The following is a 22,775-nucleotide window of genomic DNA, read 5'->3' as shown; positions in this document are numbered from 1 at the left end:
CTGAACCTATATATATATATATATATATATATATATATATATATATATATATATATGTATATATATATATGTATATATATATATATATATATATATATATATATATATATATATATATATATATATATATATATATATATATATATATATATATATATATATATATATATATATGGGTGGGATCGGTTGACAACTCATAGTTTCCTGAGAACCTGAGAACTAAAAGTGGAACGTTAAATCAAAACTAATTCATTAAGGGCACGATCGTAATCTTATCAATCTCATTTAATGTTTAATTTTTTGTGTTATTGTAAATATTAATATAAATCTCTAAAAATTACAATATAAATCAAAATTTTGGATTTTTCTAAAAATAGTATTTTTCATTTTTTTTAAAGTGCAAATTTTTTAATTTTTTATAGAAAACTTGAATTTTTGAAAAAAAAAATTGGAAAAAAATATTTTTAAAAAAAAAACTGCAATTTTTTTAGAAGCATTTAAAAATCAAGAGAATTAAAAAAAAACTTGAATATTTAAAAAATACTGTAATTTTTTAACCAAAAAAATGAACATTTTTTTGTACATTTATGCATATTTTTACAAGTGCATATATGTGTATTTCATATATTATAATATTTGTAAATGAATTATAAAAAAACTCATTTTATTTAATAATCTATAAACACAATACAATAATTATTTTATTTGATACAATATAAAATATCAAAAAACAAAAAAAATGCTACAAAATTTCAAAGCGTTTTCATGTCTTCGTGTCAATATTTCCATATTTTCTTCACTTTATCATTTTTCACCACAATTTCTTCCAAATCTACAAGTATATATATATATATATATATATATATATATATATATATATATATATGTATATATATATATATATATATATATATATATATATATATATATTGATGCAAAAACACTCACAAAAATACATATGTGATTTACATGTGAATCACATGTAAGTCATATGTGATTTACATATGAATCATATGTAATTCATGTGTGAATTACATTTGATTTACATGTGAATCACATGTGAATTACATGTAATTCATATATGAATTACATGTGAATAACATTTGATTTACATGTGAATCACATGAAATTCATATGTGAATAACATGTGATTCACTTGTGATTTACATGTGAATCACATGAAATTCATATGTGAATAACATGTGATTCACTTGTGATTTTCATGTGAATTACATATGATTCATACATGAATTACATGTGAATCGCGTGTAATTCATGTGATTCACTTGTAAATTGCATGTAATTCATACGTGAATTTCATGTGATTTATATGTGCATCACATATGATTCATATATGAATCACACTATGATTTAGACAAATATCAAAATTCAAGAAAATTCCAAAATGAACCATAATCAATTATGATTTACCTGATGGAATAGTTGTTGGATAACACCGCCACACTTAGTGAAACTTGAGCCTCGTATCGGCTAGACTTATTTCTAAACCTGTCATTAATAGAATATTGTTAATATTTTGTAACAACCAATATCAAGAAAAAATAAAAAAAATATAAAACTGTGTTTTTTGAGTCTGATAATCCACATGGTGCTCCACCACAAACTTTGCTTACAGTTTGCTTGTTGTTCTCTTTTGATGAAAATACTATAGATATGTCAACAATGTGTTGATGTTCATGGTTCTCATCATCTATCTGTAACATCAAATCATCATTACATATACAAAACTGTGTGTCACAGCCAATCTAACAATCAAATTAGTGTTTACATTAGCTCATACAGATTTGTCAACAATTGATTAACCATAAATCAAATAAACTTGAAGAGAGTAACAATACAACATAATAAATGAAATCTGTAGCACATTAACATCTAGATTTTGAATTCATAATAAGATCATTTAGATCTGGTTAAACTTTCAAAACGATATGTAGAAAAGCATTAGAAAAAAAACCATCCCAGGACATGATGTAAGGTTAATCAGAATGAACAAGTGCAAAAACTGTTTACAAATCACGTTGAAAAGATAAATGAATAAACAAACGACCATCAATCAGGCACTATGATTAAACATACAAGACCGTCAATCTGATTAAAACTCTCACAATGTTTATGCAAAGATACTACTACCCGTGCTACATTTAAGGAAGTATAACTAGGCATATAATTTGTAATTTGTAATGTGATAAATAGAAAGCACACCTGCGGAAACCAAGCATTAGGTCAACTTCTGATAAATTCTAGATCCTTGAATGAATTTGGTCCTCTATGATGCCAATATCCTTAGCGAAGTTCACTCACAATTTGTTGAGATCACCTTCTAGTAGAAATTCCGGCACAATCTGCCAGGACCTTCAACAACTACAGCGATGTCGTTCACATCAGATCCAAAAGTGAATCCTCTTGTGAAATTAGAAAGGTAGAAGGACGGAGATGATGTTTTTAATTTAGATCTTAGGAACCAAGCCAAATCTATAAAATTCCATCAATTAGAAGAACATTATGTCAGAATCAATTTCATATCAGTGTAATATTGAATAATATGAATAGCAAACCTGATGATCGTAGACGAGTAAATCAACAAAGCCACTTCAATTGATGTTCTTTCCAGATCTATGATAATGGCCAAGGAATGTGAGACATCGACGATGTGTCAGGTCATATCGACAACAACAAAACCGGCGAATCAACATGACAATGAGAATGAGGAGGCGATTGTAAACGACCACTTCTATCACAACTACTGATAGGATCAATAGTTACAAATCCGATGATCCGGAGATTAAGGAGTGTTACCGGAGGCAGGACGAAGGGGAGAGAGAGGCGGACAAAGGGGAAAGAGAGGGAGGGTATGGGTTGATATGATAAATGGTTTGACCTTGTTATGCCTGAAATGCCCTTGATTCATTTTAATTAGATGCCTCAATGTCTTTTTTTTTTCCAAAGTATATACAAAATTGCCACAATGCATCATAACCTTTTATTATTTTAATCTAACGATCATTTTTTAGTTCTCGGGTTCTCGGAAAACTATGGGTTCTCAAATGATCCTTCCTCTCTCGTTTGATTTTAATTTTGACGGGGTTTATCTTTCCATCTTATCTCTTGTCTATCTATACCTGGTCTTCTGCCTTTATCTTTGGAAATGAACCCCAAAATTCGATTTGAATCTCCTCATCCCTTCCGTCCTCATCACTGATAAATTCAAAGGTATATGTCTTCTTTATCATTCTCTCTATTCATAAGCTTTCATGATCTAAGGTTTTTACGAGGTACAAAAACCATCAATACCACCACTCATTGTCACAGGTAAATCTTACGCAGTCACAATCATCTCTCATTTTCTTTCGTATACGACCCTTCACGCTAACTGACTTGATTCTCTCTCTCTCTCTCTCTCTCGGATGCTTATTAAGATATGCTCTATTAGAAGACCGTTTTTAATCCAAATTCTCCGACTTTAATTGTTTAAATTTAAAACCTAACATTTCTCTCATGGTTTTCTTTGGATGAAGATGACAAGAATGGGAATGAATGGATGTGTTGGAATGAAAAACAAAGGGGTAAAGAGGTACACCAACAATAACAAATCAGATGCTTCATGTTCTATTACTCTCTCTCCACCATGTCGATTTCAAGGATCTGGATCTAAATCCATAACCACCGGCATTGATTTAGCACCAAGCGCCTTCTTTATGATTTTCCAGGCAGGAATCTCCAACCTATATATTCTCTTGTGCACCATTTTTCCATTTTCCTAACTTAAGTTTTGTATGTTTATTACTCAAAATCTCAGGAAACTATAACCTCACTACAATCAAAGTTGTTCCTATGAAGTCTATCGGTCACTTTGACGATTTCGGTAATTGGATAATAGAGATGTAGGTGAAGTTGCTTTATTTTGGGTGAATAACACGTCAGAAGAAAGTAAAATTTGGTGTTTTCTCAATACCACCATCATCCTCAACATCATCATGACCGGCCATCTCACTTCCTCTTTCTCTCTCTACTACTGTTTTTCAAGACATCACCACGCATTCATCTCTTTCTGGCTTTCGATCCAAGACACCCGCCACTATTTATGGATCCTAATCTCCAATCGATGAGCATGTGCCACTATTGTCGGATTCAAATCTAGATCGAAGACCTTCCAGTGATTAAGCGGTTCAAATATTGATTTCCCTCTTAATATCCGGTCAATTAAATTCATGATTTGGTGTATGCTGATTTAGGCAATGGTTTTGGTGATCATACAAAGTCGGCGCCGGAGGTTCAAGGGTTTCGGTGAGGTCCGATTATGCTTCCTGTAAAAATATATTATTTTTTCTCCTATACAATAGATCATTGCTTGGTTTTTTACAACAAGCTCTTTGATTTTGGAAATACTATGTGCGTAAGTATGGATTTCATCATTTTGGGAACGTTTTTTTTTGATAAATTTCTCTGTTTATATTACAATTCATCCTCTTTGGTGTCGATGTTTCTATATTTATTCCTGACTTTCATCATGGCTTTCTTACCGGATTTAAGTCACATGCAAGAAAAGAGAAAATTGTTGTGTGGGCTAAATCCTCCATATATACTTGTAGAAAACAGACCATGGGATTTCTCAGGAAATCCTAGACCTACATCTACACACACATACAATATTCCTTTAGGTAATTGCTTCACTTCACTTTACTTTTTGTTTTTTTCAATCTAATGTTTTGGGGTTCTTTTATGTAAATCCAAGTGGTTTAGTGCTTTGATATTTTAATGAAATAAAGGTTGAACAACTCATGCTATAAAGGTTTTTCCATATGGATATGTGATCTTCAAATGACTCTAGATATTAGGGATCTTAATTTGAATTCAGAGATAGAGGCCTTTTGCTAGGTAAATTTTTATTGATGCTTATCATTTTCCCAGGACCTGTAGATGAACCATGATCCATGGAGATTCCTGTAAATTAAATTAGACCGTGTGCTTTTAGTTTTTGAATTGTGAATGTTTATTTTAAATAGGTTCTTCATTTTGAAAATTTTTAGTGTTTTTAACATATAGACTTAATAGTTTAATTTAAGAAGCTTTAATTATCTTTTTTTTTTTCTTTTTCTTTAGCAGATGATTGTTGCTAACAAGCTGCCAGAAACAAGCAAGAGCAAGGTGTTAATGAGGCGGAAGTAACATCTGATTAGCCTAGACTAATATTTTAGAACTTTTGGATGGCAAGGCTATAATTGTCCAAAATGGGAAGGATGGGCACTAGAACAGGAGGTTAATGCTACCTTTTAGAACATTGATAATTATTTAATCCTAAAAACGTAAGAAAACATATGTTTGTTTTGTTAAGTAATTTAGTTTTCAATGATTTACCCATGCATTGATAAATAAGATCACGCTGAAATACATTCATTGGGTTGTATTCTAAGTGTGTGTGTGTGTGTCTTTTTTTTTTTTTGCATTGGTACACTCGGTTGCTCGTTGATCACTCTATTTGCAATATATGCAATGTACACAACTGGTTTCTGCTTCCTATTTTCTTTGAAAGTTTGCAATTCCAAAGTTTGATGTCATAATTGGTTGCTTAGTGAAAGTCAATTGTTGTTCCTTAATGCTAATCAGCTATACATTATTGTTTGTATAATTCATTGTAGATTTGTTTCAGACATTTATGTCCCTCCTGTTATTTATGATTGTTCTAGCAACGACAAAAATACATTGCTATTTTTGACTTGTTCGGATAAATGTCTTGCTTTTACAAGTTGACTGATAGAACCAAAAAGAACCGGGTTAGGTTATAGAGTCGAAAAAGTCGGGTTCTTTTGGTAATAAAAATGCATTCATGGACTGTTTGGTATTATTTTTAAACTTATGACTGTTTTTGGTATATATATATATATATATATATATATATATATATATATAAGTATCCCAGAGAATGCAATAAAAACATATTGCTTAGATGATTTGACTGTAAAAACCACTCAATTCAATTTTAAACATTTTTTTTTCTGTTTTCATATTATGCTTATATAATATTTGTTTCATTTTTTTATGATTTAACGGCGCTGTTTAGAAATGCCATTAAACAAATCAAAGGTTTTAGGGATATTAACCAAAAGCCAACTATAATATTTCAAATCATATTTTACCAAAATATCTAACGAAAAAAATGATTAAGACTAACCGAATAAAGCCAACTTTAATTGGCGTAGGGGTTTTGCACAACACATCATGTTTAGCGTCGTTGATCATCTCTTGTCAAGTTTTAGATTTATGCTGAAAGACGGGAAAGGTATTCATATTGGGAACATGAACGTTTTGATATTGAAAAATCCCAAAACTTTGATCTTTTCTTTCTAATTATACCAACTTGCACTTTAGTTAATCGATGTTGACTTTGGTACCTTTTGACGAAGGACGTTGTAATTGATATCCCAATTTGGTTTCCCTCCACACTCTTTTATTATGAGGTTGTTATATCATAGTTACTAATTTTTTGGCTTTCTAACCGACTGTGTGGGCAAGGAGTATTCAACCTTCGATTTCCCTAGCTATAAGTTCAAAATTTCAATGGTTTTTGAAACGATTTATTGAACATGTAGGTAATAAAATGTGTCAAAATTTCACGGCTTGGGCGACCACTCACGTCCACCCATGCATTCCTTGAGTTTGAGGGTGAGTGTCCACTTACAACATGTTTTGGCTTGCGCTTGTGTCTAACACAGCCACGTGGCTTGTGAAGTTAGACTATGATTAAATGATGATATTTACCCATTTTGAGGGGCGGCCCACATAGCCTTTCTCCTACACTTAGAAAAATTTAGTCGTTCTCCATCTTTCTTTCTTATTTTTCTTCTCATCTTGTAACAACCTTAGATTCTTCGTATGATAGCGGATTTCGATGAATCTTATATCCGTGGAAAGTTAGTAAAGTGTGTTGCAACTTATCTTTAGACATCTTTGGCTGAATATGTAAAAATATTGAGTTATTAACTTGAAAACATAGGTTCATACTCGTTTTCTATAAATTTTATGTTTTAACTTCACTTTTTTAAATGATCATAACCATTTTATTTTAATTCCGGTTTTCTTGAATCATTTTTCTATGTTCTGTTGACACAATGTTTATAATTTTGGTTTTATAGATATTTATGAATCATTCTAGCTCTGTAGCTATTAACCTCTAAAGTTAGTACCTTGGAATTTTGAAAAAAAAAACCATAACTTATGAATGAATTGTCTTTTAACTTTGCAAGCTCATAATTTGCTCATTGTTTTGTCAATTAAGTTGATTCATTTTGAATTGTTTAGTGTTATACGTCCTCTTTCCATTTCAACCTTGTTTGTTGCTTAACACCTTGGTTTGGTTAGCCTCCCATAGCCCCAAATTTACTACTTTCATTATTTCATATAAATTTTAATTTTTCAGAATTCTTCTAATTTTATCCTTATTTCCATGAAACTCATTTCTAATAAATTATATGACTTATAATAACATATATAAAGGTAATAACAATCATACTTTCTTATTGTTGTCCCTTTTGACCTAATTACACTTTTTGTAGTATTATACATATATAAGACTAGAATTTTCATTCCATTTCATATAAACTATTTATGACAGCACTAGTACATAACCTAATTTTTTGGTGCGATATGGTTTTTTTGGTGCGGTGGTAGCCTATAACCTTTTGGTGCGACAGGGTTTTTTTGGTACGCTTGTAGCTAAAACCGTACTAGTAAAAGAATTTCGCATCAATACACCAACCAACCACACCATTTAAAGCATTTATTGTTGCGGTTCCATGTATATAGATACCCTTTCCCAAATCTTCCCTCTTCATTCTAATATTTCATTCAAGCTTATGCAGACAAGCTCTAGTCACCACGACCTCTTTTTTACCAACATTCGAAGAACCATCACTACTACCCTCAACACTATATTATGCTTGGTTCATGTTGTAAGTTAGTTGTTTATTTATATCTGTGTACCGACTTATGTCTTACACTTCGGTTAAATGTAAGAAGGGAAGCGTTTTAGCATCTTTCGAGTTATAACCCAACAGTGTTGTTAATGATCCAGAAGTCAGGGAACCAAGTGAAATCCTTTATTTTGTCGATCTTTTTAGTTTTTTTTTGGTTAAAAATTTTATAATATGAATGGATGTTATGTAGGTGAAATTGATGGATCGAGTGTAGGAACTTATTCAAAGCCAAAAGACTCACCGCTTATTAATGATGTCCTTTCTCATTTGGGTGGTAAAAGTAAAACACCAATAAAACATGAGACATACTCGAGTAGCTGCCTCTCCTACATTGATCCAAGGTCAAACATAATGACGCCATTCTAAATCTTTTGAGATCTTGAAAAAAATTGTCTATGGAGGCTTAATGGAGGTGATGGCAAGTTCAATTGGTATGGTTATAAAAGGTGTGGTTCCATGCTCACACTAGTTAATCATGTTAAGCGCATAAACAAATGATTTCTATAATAGTGTAGCTTACTTTTACAAAAACAAAAACAAAAACAAAGGTATTGCACCAACTAACTAGCTAACCAACAAACTACTTTTCTTCTTTACAAACCCAACATATAAACTTGTTTATAAGATATTTTTTGACATGCCGAAAATAACAATTTAAAATAAAAATTTTAAAAAAAAAACTCGAATTGTGGTGTGTCAAAAAGAACCTTCGTACGTATGTCGTCTTTGTCCTGCTAGTTTTCAGCAAGCCTTTCACAATAATATTTGTTAAAAATGAACAAAAATAACAAAGTTTATCAATATTGGTAAAACTCAGTCCAAGTTTAAAGTTCCAAATAATCGAACATGCATCTCCATACGGTTTGATAATCCAAAATAATACCTCCAATGTATGGAGCCATTACTATATAAATGAGAATAACACTAATTAGTAAAGAAATATTGATATTAGGAAAAAATCACCAAGATTTTTGTAGAAAGCCAAAACCATGAAAGACCATGGGCTGAGTCAATAGATTACAAAAATCATTTACGATATTTATGGTCCAAAGAAAATGGAGAAATACAAGTGTTTAAGGCCTGGTTTAGATGGAATCGAATTTTGACTGAAAAATGGTCTTAAATCCCTGTCACTGCCTATAACGCGGGAAGGTCGTGATGATGTCGCGCCGATGAGATTGTGGAATGTGGATCACATGAAGAAGTTGCACAGTATATCTCTGGAGGAGTCTTTGTGTTGAGTTCAGCGAAATTGGGCGCTTGATTGAAGTAGTGCGGTTGTCTTATCGCAGAAGAAATGTGGCATTAACTATATAGAATAAGATGTGAATAAACACCTTTTTTGAACACTTGTCAGATAGACGTAGAAAGTTTGAAGTACGTGATTTTGAGCACCTTATAAGAGTGCATTAATAAAGGAAGGTGGCATATGCATATATAGAAACCAAATTTGAATGATGTTCTTCATTGCTATGTTAATGGTGAAATTAATGTTGGCTAATATACAATTTGGAGACAGCTTTACAAATACTTAGGTTTCATGGTGATTTCTTCTGTACAAAATTACGTTATATGTTAGCGAATAGAATGCAAAATTCTTGGTCATAATGAGCAGATCAGGCCAGAAGCGACATGAATGAAGACATCCTCACGACATGGAATTGTGAGGCCACCCATTGGATGATCATAACCAAATTCTTCCTCTGATTGACGTAGCAGATCTTGGAATGAAGGCTGGTCTAATAACGATAAAGGAACAACAAATCGTCTTTTTTCTTGATCACCAACATAAACTGCAAAATGTCCTTTGGGGATGATGTCTACCGATGATGATGACGAGCGGCTTCCATTGGAGAATGATCGACCGAGAACTTTTTTGGCCTGAATGATTCGAGGCATACGAATGGCCATTTTTATATGAAGGCTACGGTCTCTTTCTTCTAAAAGGATTTCTTTTATGTGAAAGATGCTGTGATCGATTTTGGGAGGAGTTGTGCTTCATATCAGCCCAATTGTATCCATTTTATAGGTGTATGAAGATTTTAATGAAGATCGAATAATAGTAGGAATTTCAAAGAAGAGAAGGTGACACATTCTACCAAAAAGAAAAATCACATGGTTTTGTCTTCCAACTTGTTATTGATCCCAAAGAATTATATATGTACAATGAAGTATGCCACAAAATTTCAGTAACGCTGAGTGGCCAAGCTTCAGCTACACTATGGGCCCATTTACAAGTGAGTCTTATGGACACACATCATTATTAATGTCTCACATGGCCATGTTTGTCAAAAATATCAGAAGGTTAGGCATCCTTTTTTCAAGTGCAACAAGTCCACGATTTCAGGTCCTGAAATCAACAAAACATCCAAAAAGAAATTAACGCTCATATCTAATCTGATATATGAATTAAACACATAGTACACACTTAAATATTTTGCTTTTCCCTCCTGAAGAAAATCAGAGACATATCTTCTGAAGGTTGTTCTGTTATCAATGATCGATACAAAAGGATCTGCTATTTGACCTTAACTGATAACCGATTGGCTGTTTTCTTTTCCGTAACTCTCATATCAACTAAGTAAGAGACCCATTGTGGTTTTATATCATTCATTTATTGATTACAAGCAGTATATATATATATATATATATATATATATATATATATATATATATATATATATATATATATATATATATATATATATATATATATATATATATATATATATATATATATATATATATATATATATATATATATAGGTCCATGTATTGTGGGGTCTTTCTAACTGTTTTGGTTATAGGTTGTCAATGATTGTCAAGTTTCTTGAGTAATTAAGATTTGTAGCGGAATAAATCTCTTGGGAAGAAAGTAGGTTGTGATGATGTTTAGGATGTTCAAAGAGGAGTCTCTGCTGGAATTCTTTTGTGATTATAATATTTGAAACTGAATGCCGTGCCTTTTTCCATAGTTTTCATGCAATCTATACAAGAGTTGTAGCTCGACTTTATATTGAAACCTTCCTAATTAGTAATATGGTCATAATCTAATAAAAATATGCCTAATAGTTTGTCATCAGAAGCAGCTAAGCACCAATATGTTTGCTATATGAGTTCTTTTGTTTAAACTTCCGAGCTTACTCAAGAAAGACATAAGCAGGCCCTTTACAAAGTCGTTCCCTTGAGTTCATAGACTAACATGTGTGATCCTACAACAAATTTTTATCGAATTATTCATCATTGATCATCGGCTAATTTCTCTTGACCAATCAGTCCCTATCATAACAGGTTAGAGGAAAAGAACAATAACTGATAGCTCTTGGGTAGGTGGTGTTGAAGAAACAACTGATCCAGGCCCAAATTAAGGCTATAGTCACATTCAGTATATGGAGAAAGATGTGGCATACCAACTTTTTTTGAACGGATTGAAAATACAAGCTAAAGAACAAAAGTAAGTAAGTGGTTCTGGTGGGCTTAGAGGATATTGATAAAGAAAGCCCTAATGGCATAGACATGAACACCATAAGTTGAACAATGGTCGTCATTAATGTATTAATGCTGAAACTAAATTTTGTTATCATACAATGAATTTGGAGACCACATTACTCCCTCTGATTTACAAGTAATTAATCCTCATGGTGATTTTGACTGTACAAAACTGTTAGCAAACACGATGCATGCCTAGCTCTTCATCATAACGAGCAAAGGCGGCAGGCAACATCAACAAACACTTCCTCACGACATGGAATTGTGAGGCCACCCATTGGATGATCATATCCAAATTCTTCCTCTGCTTGATGTAGCAAGTCTTGGAATGAAGGCTGGTTTAATAATGATAAAGGAACAACAAATCGTCTTTTCTCTTGATCACCAACATAAACTACAAAATGTCCTTTAGGGATGATGTATGTAGATGACGATGGACGGCTTCCATTGGACAACGATCGACCAAGAACTTTCTTTGCTTGAATGATCCGAGGCATACGAATAGCCATGTATATTAGAAGGGTACGGTCACTTAATTTGTTTTGGTGAAGAAATGCAATATGAAAGGATTTCGTTTTTGTGACAGGTGCTGTGGAGGAGTTGTGCTTGATATCAGCACAATCGGATGCATTATATAGGGGTAAGAAGATTTTAATATGATTGAGTAATAGTAGGAATTTTAGCGAAGTGATTGTGCCAGATTCTTGCAAATTGCAAGATCACATGCTTTTGTCTTCCAAATTGTTATTGGACCCAAAGGATTAGACGTTGAATGAAGTGTGCCACATATTTTCTGCAATGTAAGTGGAAAAGAGTGAGCAAAACTATGGCCCATATGTATATTGGAGTCTGAAGGACATTAACCATTATTTCTCACATTGCTATGTTTCATAAAAAATCATAACATTTTGCATCTTTATTTTTTTTGAAGTACAACCATTCCACCATTTTAGGTGGTGAAGTGTTCAACACTATCAAAATCCAAATGGGATCAAATCTAATCATGCATATGAATCAACCACCTACTAATAAGCTTTTGAATTTAAAGTTTTTACTTGGCCACCGACCAAAATATCAAAGATGTAACTTCTCATGTTGTTGTTAGTGTATTCTACATCGGTACAACATAGTCCTATAAGTGGGTATACATTTCCAGCACGGTGCTCAAAGTTCTACTCCAACTTAAAACGGGATCAAGGGTGTAATTGGATGTAGTTATCGGGGATTGATCATTAAAGAAGAAAATGGTGTTTCTTTATAACCGGAAAAAAGGAGAGATGTTTGACCGTGGTTTATTTTTATTTTTATTTTTTGTGGTTTTTGAAGAGAAAGAAAAATTTTAATCTTAATTTGCTAGCTTGGGTCAAAAATCTTGTTATCGTACAAAACGCCATCTAAATATTAGTCTATTATAACGGACATATTTGTTGGCCTCTTTCGGTATTATATATATGGATTTGTATATATACCCAATCCATTAATGCTAACATTGCCTACGTATGATGTACAAGTACATATTCTGATTCTTTAATGACAAATAGGATTGATGTGGAAATACGTTTTTTAATATAATATCCAATTTGTTACAGATTTTCCTGATTATGTCACTCCAATATCCAATCCTTATCTTCTCTTTTTTCTTCTTGTTAGTTGTCCTTCTCTATACAACTATAGTCACCGCCTTCCTTTTCACTGATGGTTTCCATTACCAACATCATCGCATACATTCCCGTTGTCTTTGGTCTAGACGAACTCAATTACAACACTGGTCTTAAAGTTTGAGAGACTCATCGCATCACGTTTAGCATCGTTTGATCATCTCTTGATCATCCCGACAGAACCCACAGAGCAATGAAAAAAAATGAACCACTAGAGAAGTCTTCATATTCGGACCGTGAGTGTTTTGGTATTCAAAAATCCAATAAAATTATCTTAACTCTTTCTTAATATACCAACTTACACTTTAATCAATCAATGTTGACTTTGGTACCTTTTGATGGAGGACGTTGTAATCCCAAGTTGGTTTCCTTCGAGACTCTTTTATTCATAGGTTGTTAAATCATAGCTATTAATTTTGTGGCTTTCCAACCAACCTTGCAAACAAGGAGTATTCAACCTTCAATTCGCCTAGCTACATTGTTGCAAAAATAGTTAGGCGTTTGTATGTTTGTCGACTAGGCATATACTTCCCGACCGGAGGTACCAACCCAACAAAGCCTTGTCATCTCGTTAATGTACCATCCAGATTTTGAGGTCCTTTGTAATTATTATCTTCTTTGTTTAGGGCCGCCACGACTTGGTGAAGGACCAAGACAACATGGCGAGTCGAGACTAGATCGCATGTTTCATTTACTCACCATGACGTGGCGGTTTGTGGCCACAATGTTGTGGCGGCCTGATGGCAAACCCTAATTTTTTTGAGTATTTAACGGAAAGTAGGGAGGCTAGGGTTGTCCACCTTCAGCCTCCATCACTCCCAAACCCAACAACTCTAACCCTAATCCTCCTTGGTGCTCTTGTGCTCGTTTTTGGTCGTCTTGGAATCTTTTGAAGGAAGAAGGAGGAATTATTGAGCTTCGATCCAGCAAGCAAGCCTCCATTATTTACCTTGACACTCTTTTGGACCTTTGTAAGTGTCCCAAACTTGACTTTTATCATGATAGGATGCTGGATCTTAAGCTTTGTCCCATAATCTTCTTATTCTTACTGGTTAGAATGGTGGGATTTCATAATGTTTGCGACTTTATGAATCTCTTTGACATTTGATGAAATTGGTGGCTTGGATCTGAAGTTTAGTTGCATATTGTAATCATGCATGAGATTTAGTTCACAAATTCTCATTTTGACCTAATATGGGTTCAAGACACGCATTGGACATGCATGTCTATAAAGCACCAACTTTCATGTTGATTTTAGTGTTAGAAACACAACTAGAGAAGATGGACCTTGGATTTAAAGGAATAAGTGCTTAATTGTTAATTTCATGCCTTATGGAACCTAGGGTTTGAGTTTTAGACCTTTTTTGATGGTCCTTAGGGTAAATTTAGAAACTTTATCCCTCTAGATATCGTTTTGAGTGAGATCTGAGCATTCTAGTCTAGAAGGTTGAAGAAAGCAGTTTAATCAATTAAGTTGTTTGGAACCTCGTTTCCACGACGTAGTGTCAGGTCACCATGTTGTGGCGACTGGGGTTAGATCGTCTGTTTTGTTCTTTAGGGACTACGACATGGTGAAGGACCACCACGACATGGCAAGTCAACGTTGGCCGTTGTGTAATGCCCGGTTCTTGCTTGTGGAAGAAGAAGCGTGAGGATTCAAGAAGGAAGTAGTAGATCCAGAAACTTCACTCTATTTGCAGCATTTTCTGGTATGCAAGCCTCAAACTTGCTTAATGATTTCTTAGATCTCTGCATTTTCACTTTCATTGGGTTTTGGTCCAAGTAGCATGGTCCTTGGGAAATGGGAGTCCCAAGTGAGTATAATTCCAGATCTAGGACCTTGAAGGGCTTTCATCGCATAAAGGTGCAAACTTTATGGCCATTGAGGCCCCATGCAAGCTTTAGGATGTCATTTTGGCCTTTTAAGCTCCAAAAGGCCATGCATTGAGAGAAAGTCAGAGACTTTACGTGTTCATGTAGTGTCTAGGCTCTAGATCTGAGTTTGTATGCCTTAGCTTAAAGTATTAATGGCTTTTGGATCAAGATCCAGGTGTTAAAGAGTTAGGTTTTGAGCTAAATCCATTAAGGAAGGGTATTAACGGGTAAAGTTGGAAACTTTTACCCTTAAAAAGGACATTTTCAGTATGAATACGAAGTATGAAGCATAGATATGAGGGATAGGACCTTCATCCATTAAGAAGGGCTTAACACACTGAAGAACTCGACGAGTTCATAGAGGAAATCGACGAGTTGGGTCGAAGTATCCCAATTCTATAAAAAGGAAAAACTCGACTAGTTCAAGGATGACTCGACGAGTTGACTGTAGAAGTCTTGATTCTGTTTATAGGAGGAACTCGACGAGTTGTGAAAGAACTCGACGAGTTGGATCGCAATTTCAAGGTTTCATGATTTATGGAACTCGGCGAGTTGAGTCATCCCGGAATGTTGACTTTTGACCATAGTGTTGACTTTGACCGGAATGTTGACTTTGACCGGAATGTTGACTTTGACTAGGGTGTTGACTTCGACTTTGACTTTGATCAAAGTTGAACCTTAAGGGGTTATGAGTATGAAAAGGGTAATTAAAGGGAATATTTTATGTGTAGAAGTTTGAGTGGGGTTGATTTCAAAGTTGAGGATAGTTTAGCTACTTCATGACATTTAAGGTGATTTACCTTCCAGTAGAAGTGGGTCGAAGGCACCAATGCCAGCCCACTATTAGCTGATTATAGTAGAGATAATTGTCTTTGTGATAATTGTCTGGTATGCCACTATCTGTTAAGGTTTATATGCTAGTATGCTATGATATTATGTGATAGTGGTAGGAGGAGGAATAGTCCCTGGAATCGGTTGAGATAGTCTCTGTAACCGGTTGAGATAAACCGAAGCATAGGTTGGGCACCCAGATATGCCTAGCAGAGTAGTTCAAGCACCCAGATATCCGGCATGATCGTAGTGTATCACACTATATTTTCCGCACATGAGATCTCTTGGAGTTTTACTCTGATATTGTTTATCATGACATTTTTTGACTATTCATACAGTGGTTTTGATATGAGTTGATATTATGGATGTTTTCAGAGAAATGGTTTTATAATTATTAAATAAAAATGAAATTTTTGGCCTTAAATTTTGGGATGTTACAATTTGGGATCAGAGTCTTGGTTTGAGGGATCCGAACACACCTTCGGGGTTGTGTAGACTCAAATCGAGGGTTTGAGAAATTTTTATAATGAAAATAATTTTTCTAAAATTAAAATTAAGGATTTATTAGAAAGAACAAGCAGTGTGATGCGTGTAAACATCTTTGGCTGAATATGTACAAATATTGAGTTATTAACTCATGAACATAGGTTTATACTCGTTTTTTGTAAACTTTATGTTTTAACTTGACTTTTTTAAATGCTCATAACTACTTCATAATGATTCTAATTTTCTTGAATCATTTTATGTTTCTGTTGACATAATGTTTATAACATTCTTTTTATACATTTTTCTGAATCATTCTAGATCTATAGCTATTAACCTCTAAAGTTAGTACCTTGGAATTTTGAAATAACCCATAACTTATGAATGAATTGTCTTTTAACTTTGCAAGCTCATTGTTTTACCAATTAAGTTGAGTCATTTTACATTTTTTAGTATTATATGTCCTCTTTCCATTTCAACCCTGTTTGTTCCTTAACACCTACGTTTCGTTGGCCTCCTAGAGCTCCAAATTTACTACTTTCATTATTTCATTTATATTTTAATTTTTCATAATTCTTCTCATTTTACCCTCATTTCCATGAAACTCCTTTCTAATAAATTATATGACTTATAATAACATATATAAAGGTAATAACAATCATACTTTCTTATTTTTGTCACTTTTGCACTTAGCTAATCAATAGACTACTTTTCTTCTATCTTCGCTTTTGGCTCCTTGGCCCTTGGTCTAGGGAAATGAACATATATGAAGCGAGGATTTTAAAAAAGATTTTAAAGTTTGTTAAAATTCGAGTTTGAGTAGCTCTTTAAAAACCTCGCTTATAAACTTGTTTAGAAGATATTTTTTGACATGCCGAATATAACAATTAAAAAAAACTTGAATTGTGTCGTATCAAAAAGAACCTTCGTATGTCGTCTTTGTCCAGCTAGTTTTTAACAAGCCTTTCACAATAATATTAGTTAAAAATGAACAAAAATAACAAAGTTTATCAGTATTGGTAAATCTCAGTCCAAGTTTAAAGTTTCAAATAATCGAACTTGCATCTTCATACGGTTTGATAATCCAAAATAATACCTTAAATGTATGGAACCAATACTATATAAATGAGAATCAACAATAATTAGTAAAGATACTGATATTAAGACAAAATGACCAAGATTTTTGTATAAAGCCGAAAGCATGAAGACCATTGGCTGAGTCAAAAGATACGAAAATCATATATGATATTTACGGTCCAAAGAAAATGGAGAAATACAAGTGTTTAAGGCTTGATTTTGATGAAATCGAATTTTGAGTGATTAATGGTCTTAAATCCCTGCCACCGCCTATAATGCGAAATGGAAGGTCGTGATGATGTCGTGCCGATGAGATTGTGGAATGTGGATCACACGATCACATGAGGAAGCCGCACAGTATATGTGGAGGAGTCTATGTGTTGAGTTCAGTGAAATTTGGTGCTTGATTGAAGTCGTGTGGCTGTCTTAGCGCAGAAGAAATGTAGTATTAACTATATAGAAAATTATGTGAAATAATTACCATTTTTGAACACTTGTTAGATCGATTTAGAAAGTTTGAAGTACGGATTTTGAGCACCTTATAAGAGTACATTAATAAAGGAAAGATGGAATATGCATATATAGATACCAAAATTTGAATGATGTTCTTCATTGCTATGTTAATGGTGAAACTAATGTTGGCTATTATACAATTTGGAGACAGCTTTACAAATACTTAGGTTTCATGGTGATTTCTACTGTACAAAATTACGTTATATGTTAGCGAATAGAATGCAAAATTCTTGGTCATAATGAGCAGACCAGGCCAGAAGCGACATGAATGAAGACATCCTCACGACATGGAATTGTGAGGCCACCCATTGGATGATCATAACCAAATTCTTCCTCTGATTGACGTAACAGATCTTGGAATGAAGGCTGGTCTAATAACGATAAAGGAACAACAAATCGTCTTTTTTCTTGATCACCAACATAAACTGCTAAATGTCCTTTGGGGATGATGTCTACCGATGATGATGATGAGCGGCTTCCATTGGAGAATGATCGACCGAGAACTTTTTTGGCCTGAATGATTCGAGGCACACGAATGGCCATTTTTATATGAAGGCTACGGTCTCTTTCTTCTAAAAGGATTTCTTTTATGTGAAAGATGCTGTGATCGATTTTGGGAGGATCCGTTGTGCTTCATATCAGCCCAATTGTATCCATTTTATAGGTGTATGAAGATTTTAATGAAGATCGAATAATAGTAGGAATTCCAAAGAAGAGATGGTGACACATTCTACCAAAAAGAAAAATCACATGGTTATGTCTTCCAACTTGTTATTGGTCCCAAAGAATTATATATGTACAACGAAGTATGCCACAAAATTTCAGTAATGCTGAGTGGCCAAGCTTAAGCTACACTATGGGCCCATTTACAAGTGAGTCTTATGGATACACATCATTATTTCTCACATGGCCATGTTTGTCAAAAATATCAGAAGGTTAGGCATCTTTTTTTCAAGTGCAACAAGTCCACGATTTCAGGTCCTGAAATCAACAAAGCATCCAAAAAGAAATTAATGCTCATATCTAATCTGATATATGAATTAAACACATAGTACGCACTTAAATATTTTGCTTTTCCCTCCTGAAGAAAATCAGAGGTATATCTTCAGAAGGTTGTTCTGTTATAAATGATCGATACAAAAGGATCCGCTATTTGACTTTAACTGGTAACCGATTGGCTGTTTGCTTTTCCGTAACTCTGATATCAACTAAGTAAGTGACCCATTGTGTTTTTATATTATTCATTTATTGATTACAAGCAGTAACTTGTGATGTTGAAATCTTGATACATATATATATATATATATATATATATATATATATATATATATATATATATATATATATATATATATATATATATATACTTGTAAATGGGGTCTTTCTAACTATTTTGGTAGGTTGTCAGTGATTGTCATGTTGCTTGAGCAATTAAGATTTGTAGCGGAATAAATCTCTTGGGAAGAAAGTAGGATGTTATGATGTTTAGGATGTTCCAAGAGGGGTCTCTGTTGGAATTCTTTTGTGATTATAATCTTTGAAACTCCATGCCTTGCCTTTTTCCATAGTTTTCATGATATCTATACAAGAGTTGTAGCTGGACTCTATATTGAAACCTTCCTAATTAGTAATATGGTCATAATCTATTAAAAATATGCCTAATAGTTTGCCATCAGAAGCAGCTAAATACCATGATGTTCTCTGTTAATATATTTATAAATATAGTTGAAAGACTCTTTTTGTCATTTATGTATAATTGTCCAAGTATTTAGTCTTTGTATGGTCTTTCTTCTGTAATGACTTTTGGTTAAATTAATTCAGATCGTTCTCATGGTATCAGAGCTTAGGGCTCCAAATCGCTAGGGCTTCCAGTGGCTACCAAGTTCGTCTCCTCTCACCATCTCCGGTTGACTGGTCGACTTTTGTGGTGTGTCTCATTACCACTACAACAATAGTCGATTCAATCTCTCATCGTCACCCCTGTAGCAGCTATCTCTCGTAATAACATCTGAGCAGCCATTATCTCCCCTATTTTCTGGTAAAATTGAACTCACTATACTGTTCACGAGGTTTCCACAACATTCTTCAAGTTTCTCATTCCTTTCTTGTATTTCCTTCCTAAACAATGACAACTCCTCTTGTCACACCTCGCCCAATCTCAATTACATTAGATGGATCTAATTATGTTATATGGGCTCGACATATGACAAGCTATCTTCAATCTCGCAAACTATGGAGGGTTGTTATAGGTGCTATACCTAGACCAGTTCAAAAAGAAAGGGAAGATCAAGATGCCTTTGACATTAGAGAAGAAAATTGGTTGTGTAAGAATGGAGAAATTGTCACCATTCTGTGTAATACTTCAACAACAGAAATCAATCAACAATTTGGGCTTTTTGTCACTGGTAAAGAAATATGGGATTTTCTTAAAGATAGGTATACCACCACTGATATGGCTCATCAGTATCACCTTTTGTCTGGGCTTCTTAGCAAACGTCAACAACCAGGTCAAACCATCAGTGCATTTCTATCTGAAGTACAAGTTATATGGGATCAACTGACTCTTGCGGGACCCACTTTCAAATGTCAAGAGGATGCTATGATTTCAACTACCCATCAAAAACAACAACATCTCATGATCTTTCTTATGGCGCTACAAGATCGTTATGAACCTGTTCGAGCTTCTCTCCTACATAGGTCTCCTCTTCCTACTCTTGAAGCTGCGATAGCTGAACTTATCTCAGAAGAAACCAGGTTGGGAGTTCCTACTTCATCAACTAGTTTATCCACTGATGGAGTTCTTGCTGTACCTTTCCACAAAGGAGTTCGAAACTTCACATCCAACAAAGCTCAGTTTCCACACAACAGAAAATCATCTCAGTGCTCATATTGTCATGATAATGGTCATCAACTATTGGATTGTCCAAACCGTTCTTGTATTTTTTGTCAAAAGAAACATCCTAGGCACTTTGCATCTAACTATTTTAAGAATCCAGATCGCATCAAAAATATCACTGCAACAGTTTGTGCTCCAGATTTTTCCAATGTGCCTTTGGGGGTCCTCAACAGCTCAGAGCCTCAACACTTTTACCTCTGATGATGTAATCGAGCTCATAAAACAAGTTATGTCAAGCTCCTCACCAATCATGGCCAATTCAACGGTTGCAGGTAAAGCTTGGTTATTTGATTCTGGTTGTTGCAATCACATGACCTCACAACCTGATGTATTTGTCACAAAAACCACAACTACATCTCCATCTGTTGTTACGAACGCTAATGGAACCAGTCTACCTGTTCATTACAGTGGGCATATTTCTACAACCCAATTGTCCTTACCAGATACACTTTACATCCCAAAGCTATCAGTTAACTTAATTTCAGTGGGCCAGCTTTGTGATATGGGTCTAAACACTTTATTCTCTCCTTCTGGTTGTTATGTTCAGGATCCCAGCACGAAGAAAACAATTGGGATAGGCCGTAAAGTGGGTCGGCAGTTTGAGCTAGTTTATCTCCGCAAACCACAACCTTTTGTTCACTCTTCTCTATCAGCATCCGATGGCTCTCCCAGTGATATAGATACATGGCATTCAAGATTGGGACATATCTCTTTTGATAAACTTAAAGTTCTTACTTTATCTGGTATTTTGGGGTCGGTTAAACCTGACAAGTTATCTTGTTTATCATGTCAATTGGGAAAACAACATGCCTTACCATTTTGTAGAATTGATGTTAATTCAGTTGCTTCTTTTGATTTGATTCATTCAGATGTGTGGGGACCTTCTCCTCTTCCTTCAATGGGAGGGTCAAAATATTTTGTTATCTTTCTTGATGATCATACGCGATTTACTTGGATATATCAAATGAAAAACAGATCTGAACTACCCCATATATACATGAATTTTGCACGTATGATCCAAACCCAGTTTGCTAAACACATAAAAGTCTTTCGTGCCGACAATGCCATAGAATACAAAGAACGTTCTTTCCTTGACATCCTCCGCCAACAAGGCACCGTATCTCAGTACTCTTGCCCCGGTACTTCCCAACAAAACGGTAGAGCTGAACGCAAACATCGCCATATCCTAGATACTGTTAGTACCTTACTTATCTCAGCTCAATGCCCAGAACGTTTTTGGGGTGAGGCCACCCTTTCAGCAGTCTACACCATCAATCACCATCCAATTACACTTCTCCAGAATTAGTCTCCGTATGAAGCTTTGTATGGACAACCTCCTAACTACAATCTACTCAAAGTATGGGGTTGTGCTTGCTTTGTCTTGCTACAACCACATGAACACACCAAACTTCAACCTCGATTCCGTCTTTGTTGTTTCCTGGGATACGACATCGAACACAAAGGCTATCGGTGTTGGGATCTTATCTCCAAACGACTTCGTATATCTCGTCATGTTGTCTTCTGGGAACACAAAATGTTCTCCTCCATTTCAACATCTCAATTAGAATATGATCATGTTCCTCCTTTCTTTACTGATACATCTGTTCAACTATTTCCGGGACAACCATCATCTTCTGTCCCACCTTCGCAGACAATTGTCGATCCTTCGTCTCCATCTATGGACATGTCTTCTGCCACACCATCTCATTCCTCACCATTGCATTTTCCCGACTCTTCTTCACCTGTTGATACTTCTCCTTCTATTACACCATCTGATCCTACATCGTTGTCTACATGTGATTCTACTCCCGACTCTTCCTCTATGGACTCTCCTGAAATGTCTGTTTTGCCTGATGAACTTACTACCGACAATCGCCGATCCACCCGGGTAAGACATATACCTTCTCATCTTCGTGACTACAAGTGTTATTCTACTCTATTCTCTATCCATACACCATCTTC

General features: G+C 34.4%; 4 protein-coding genes across 4 annotated transcripts; 1 reads left to right on the top strand and 3 right to left on the bottom strand.

Annotated features, from left to right (window-relative positions):
- Positions 1 to 9,467: 9,467 nt before the first annotated feature.
- On the bottom strand, positions 9,468 to 9,999 carry LOC145100293 (auxin-responsive protein SAUR21-like). The gene has a single exon (XM_079037619.1). It carries the CDS (start codon positions 9,900 to 9,902, stop codon positions 9,594 to 9,596), a length of 309 nt encoding a protein of 102 aa, XP_078893745.1. The 5' UTR covers positions 9,903 to 9,999; the 3' UTR covers positions 9,468 to 9,593.
- A 1,522-nt stretch (positions 10,000 to 11,521) lies between these two features.
- Positions 11,522 to 12,133, bottom strand: LOC145100292 (auxin-induced protein X15-like). Its single transcript, XM_079037618.1, has one exon. It carries the CDS (start codon positions 11,987 to 11,989, stop codon positions 11,687 to 11,689), a length of 303 nt encoding a protein of 100 aa, XP_078893744.1. The 5' UTR covers positions 11,990 to 12,133; the 3' UTR covers positions 11,522 to 11,686.
- Positions 12,134 to 17,990: 5,857 nt separating this feature from the next.
- LOC145102313 (auxin-responsive protein SAUR21-like) lies at positions 17,991 to 18,565 on the bottom strand. Its single transcript, XM_079039696.1, has one exon. It carries the CDS (start codon positions 18,458 to 18,460, stop codon positions 18,152 to 18,154), a length of 309 nt encoding a protein of 102 aa, XP_078895822.1. The 5' UTR covers positions 18,461 to 18,565; the 3' UTR covers positions 17,991 to 18,151.
- Positions 18,566 to 18,905: 340 nt separating this feature from the next.
- On the top strand, positions 18,906 to 22,107 carry LOC145100291 (uncharacterized). The gene is made up of 2 exons (XM_079037617.1): positions 18,906 to 19,129; positions 19,739 to 22,107. Exon 2 carries the CDS (start codon positions 20,043 to 20,045, stop codon positions 21,012 to 21,014), a length of 972 nt encoding a protein of 323 aa, XP_078893743.1. The 5' UTR covers positions 18,906 to 19,129; positions 19,739 to 20,042; the 3' UTR covers positions 21,015 to 22,107.
- Positions 22,108 to 22,775: the final 668 nt, after the last annotated feature.

This window comes from Lactuca serriola, chromosome 4 (genome assembly GCF_051521515.1).
Source record: "Lactuca serriola cultivar US96UC23 chromosome 4, Lser_US96UC23_V15, whole genome shotgun sequence".
NCBI classification, from domain to species: domain Eukaryota; kingdom Viridiplantae; phylum Streptophyta; class Magnoliopsida; order Asterales; family Asteraceae; genus Lactuca; species Lactuca serriola.
This window is presented reverse-complemented; position numbering and strand designations above follow the sequence as displayed.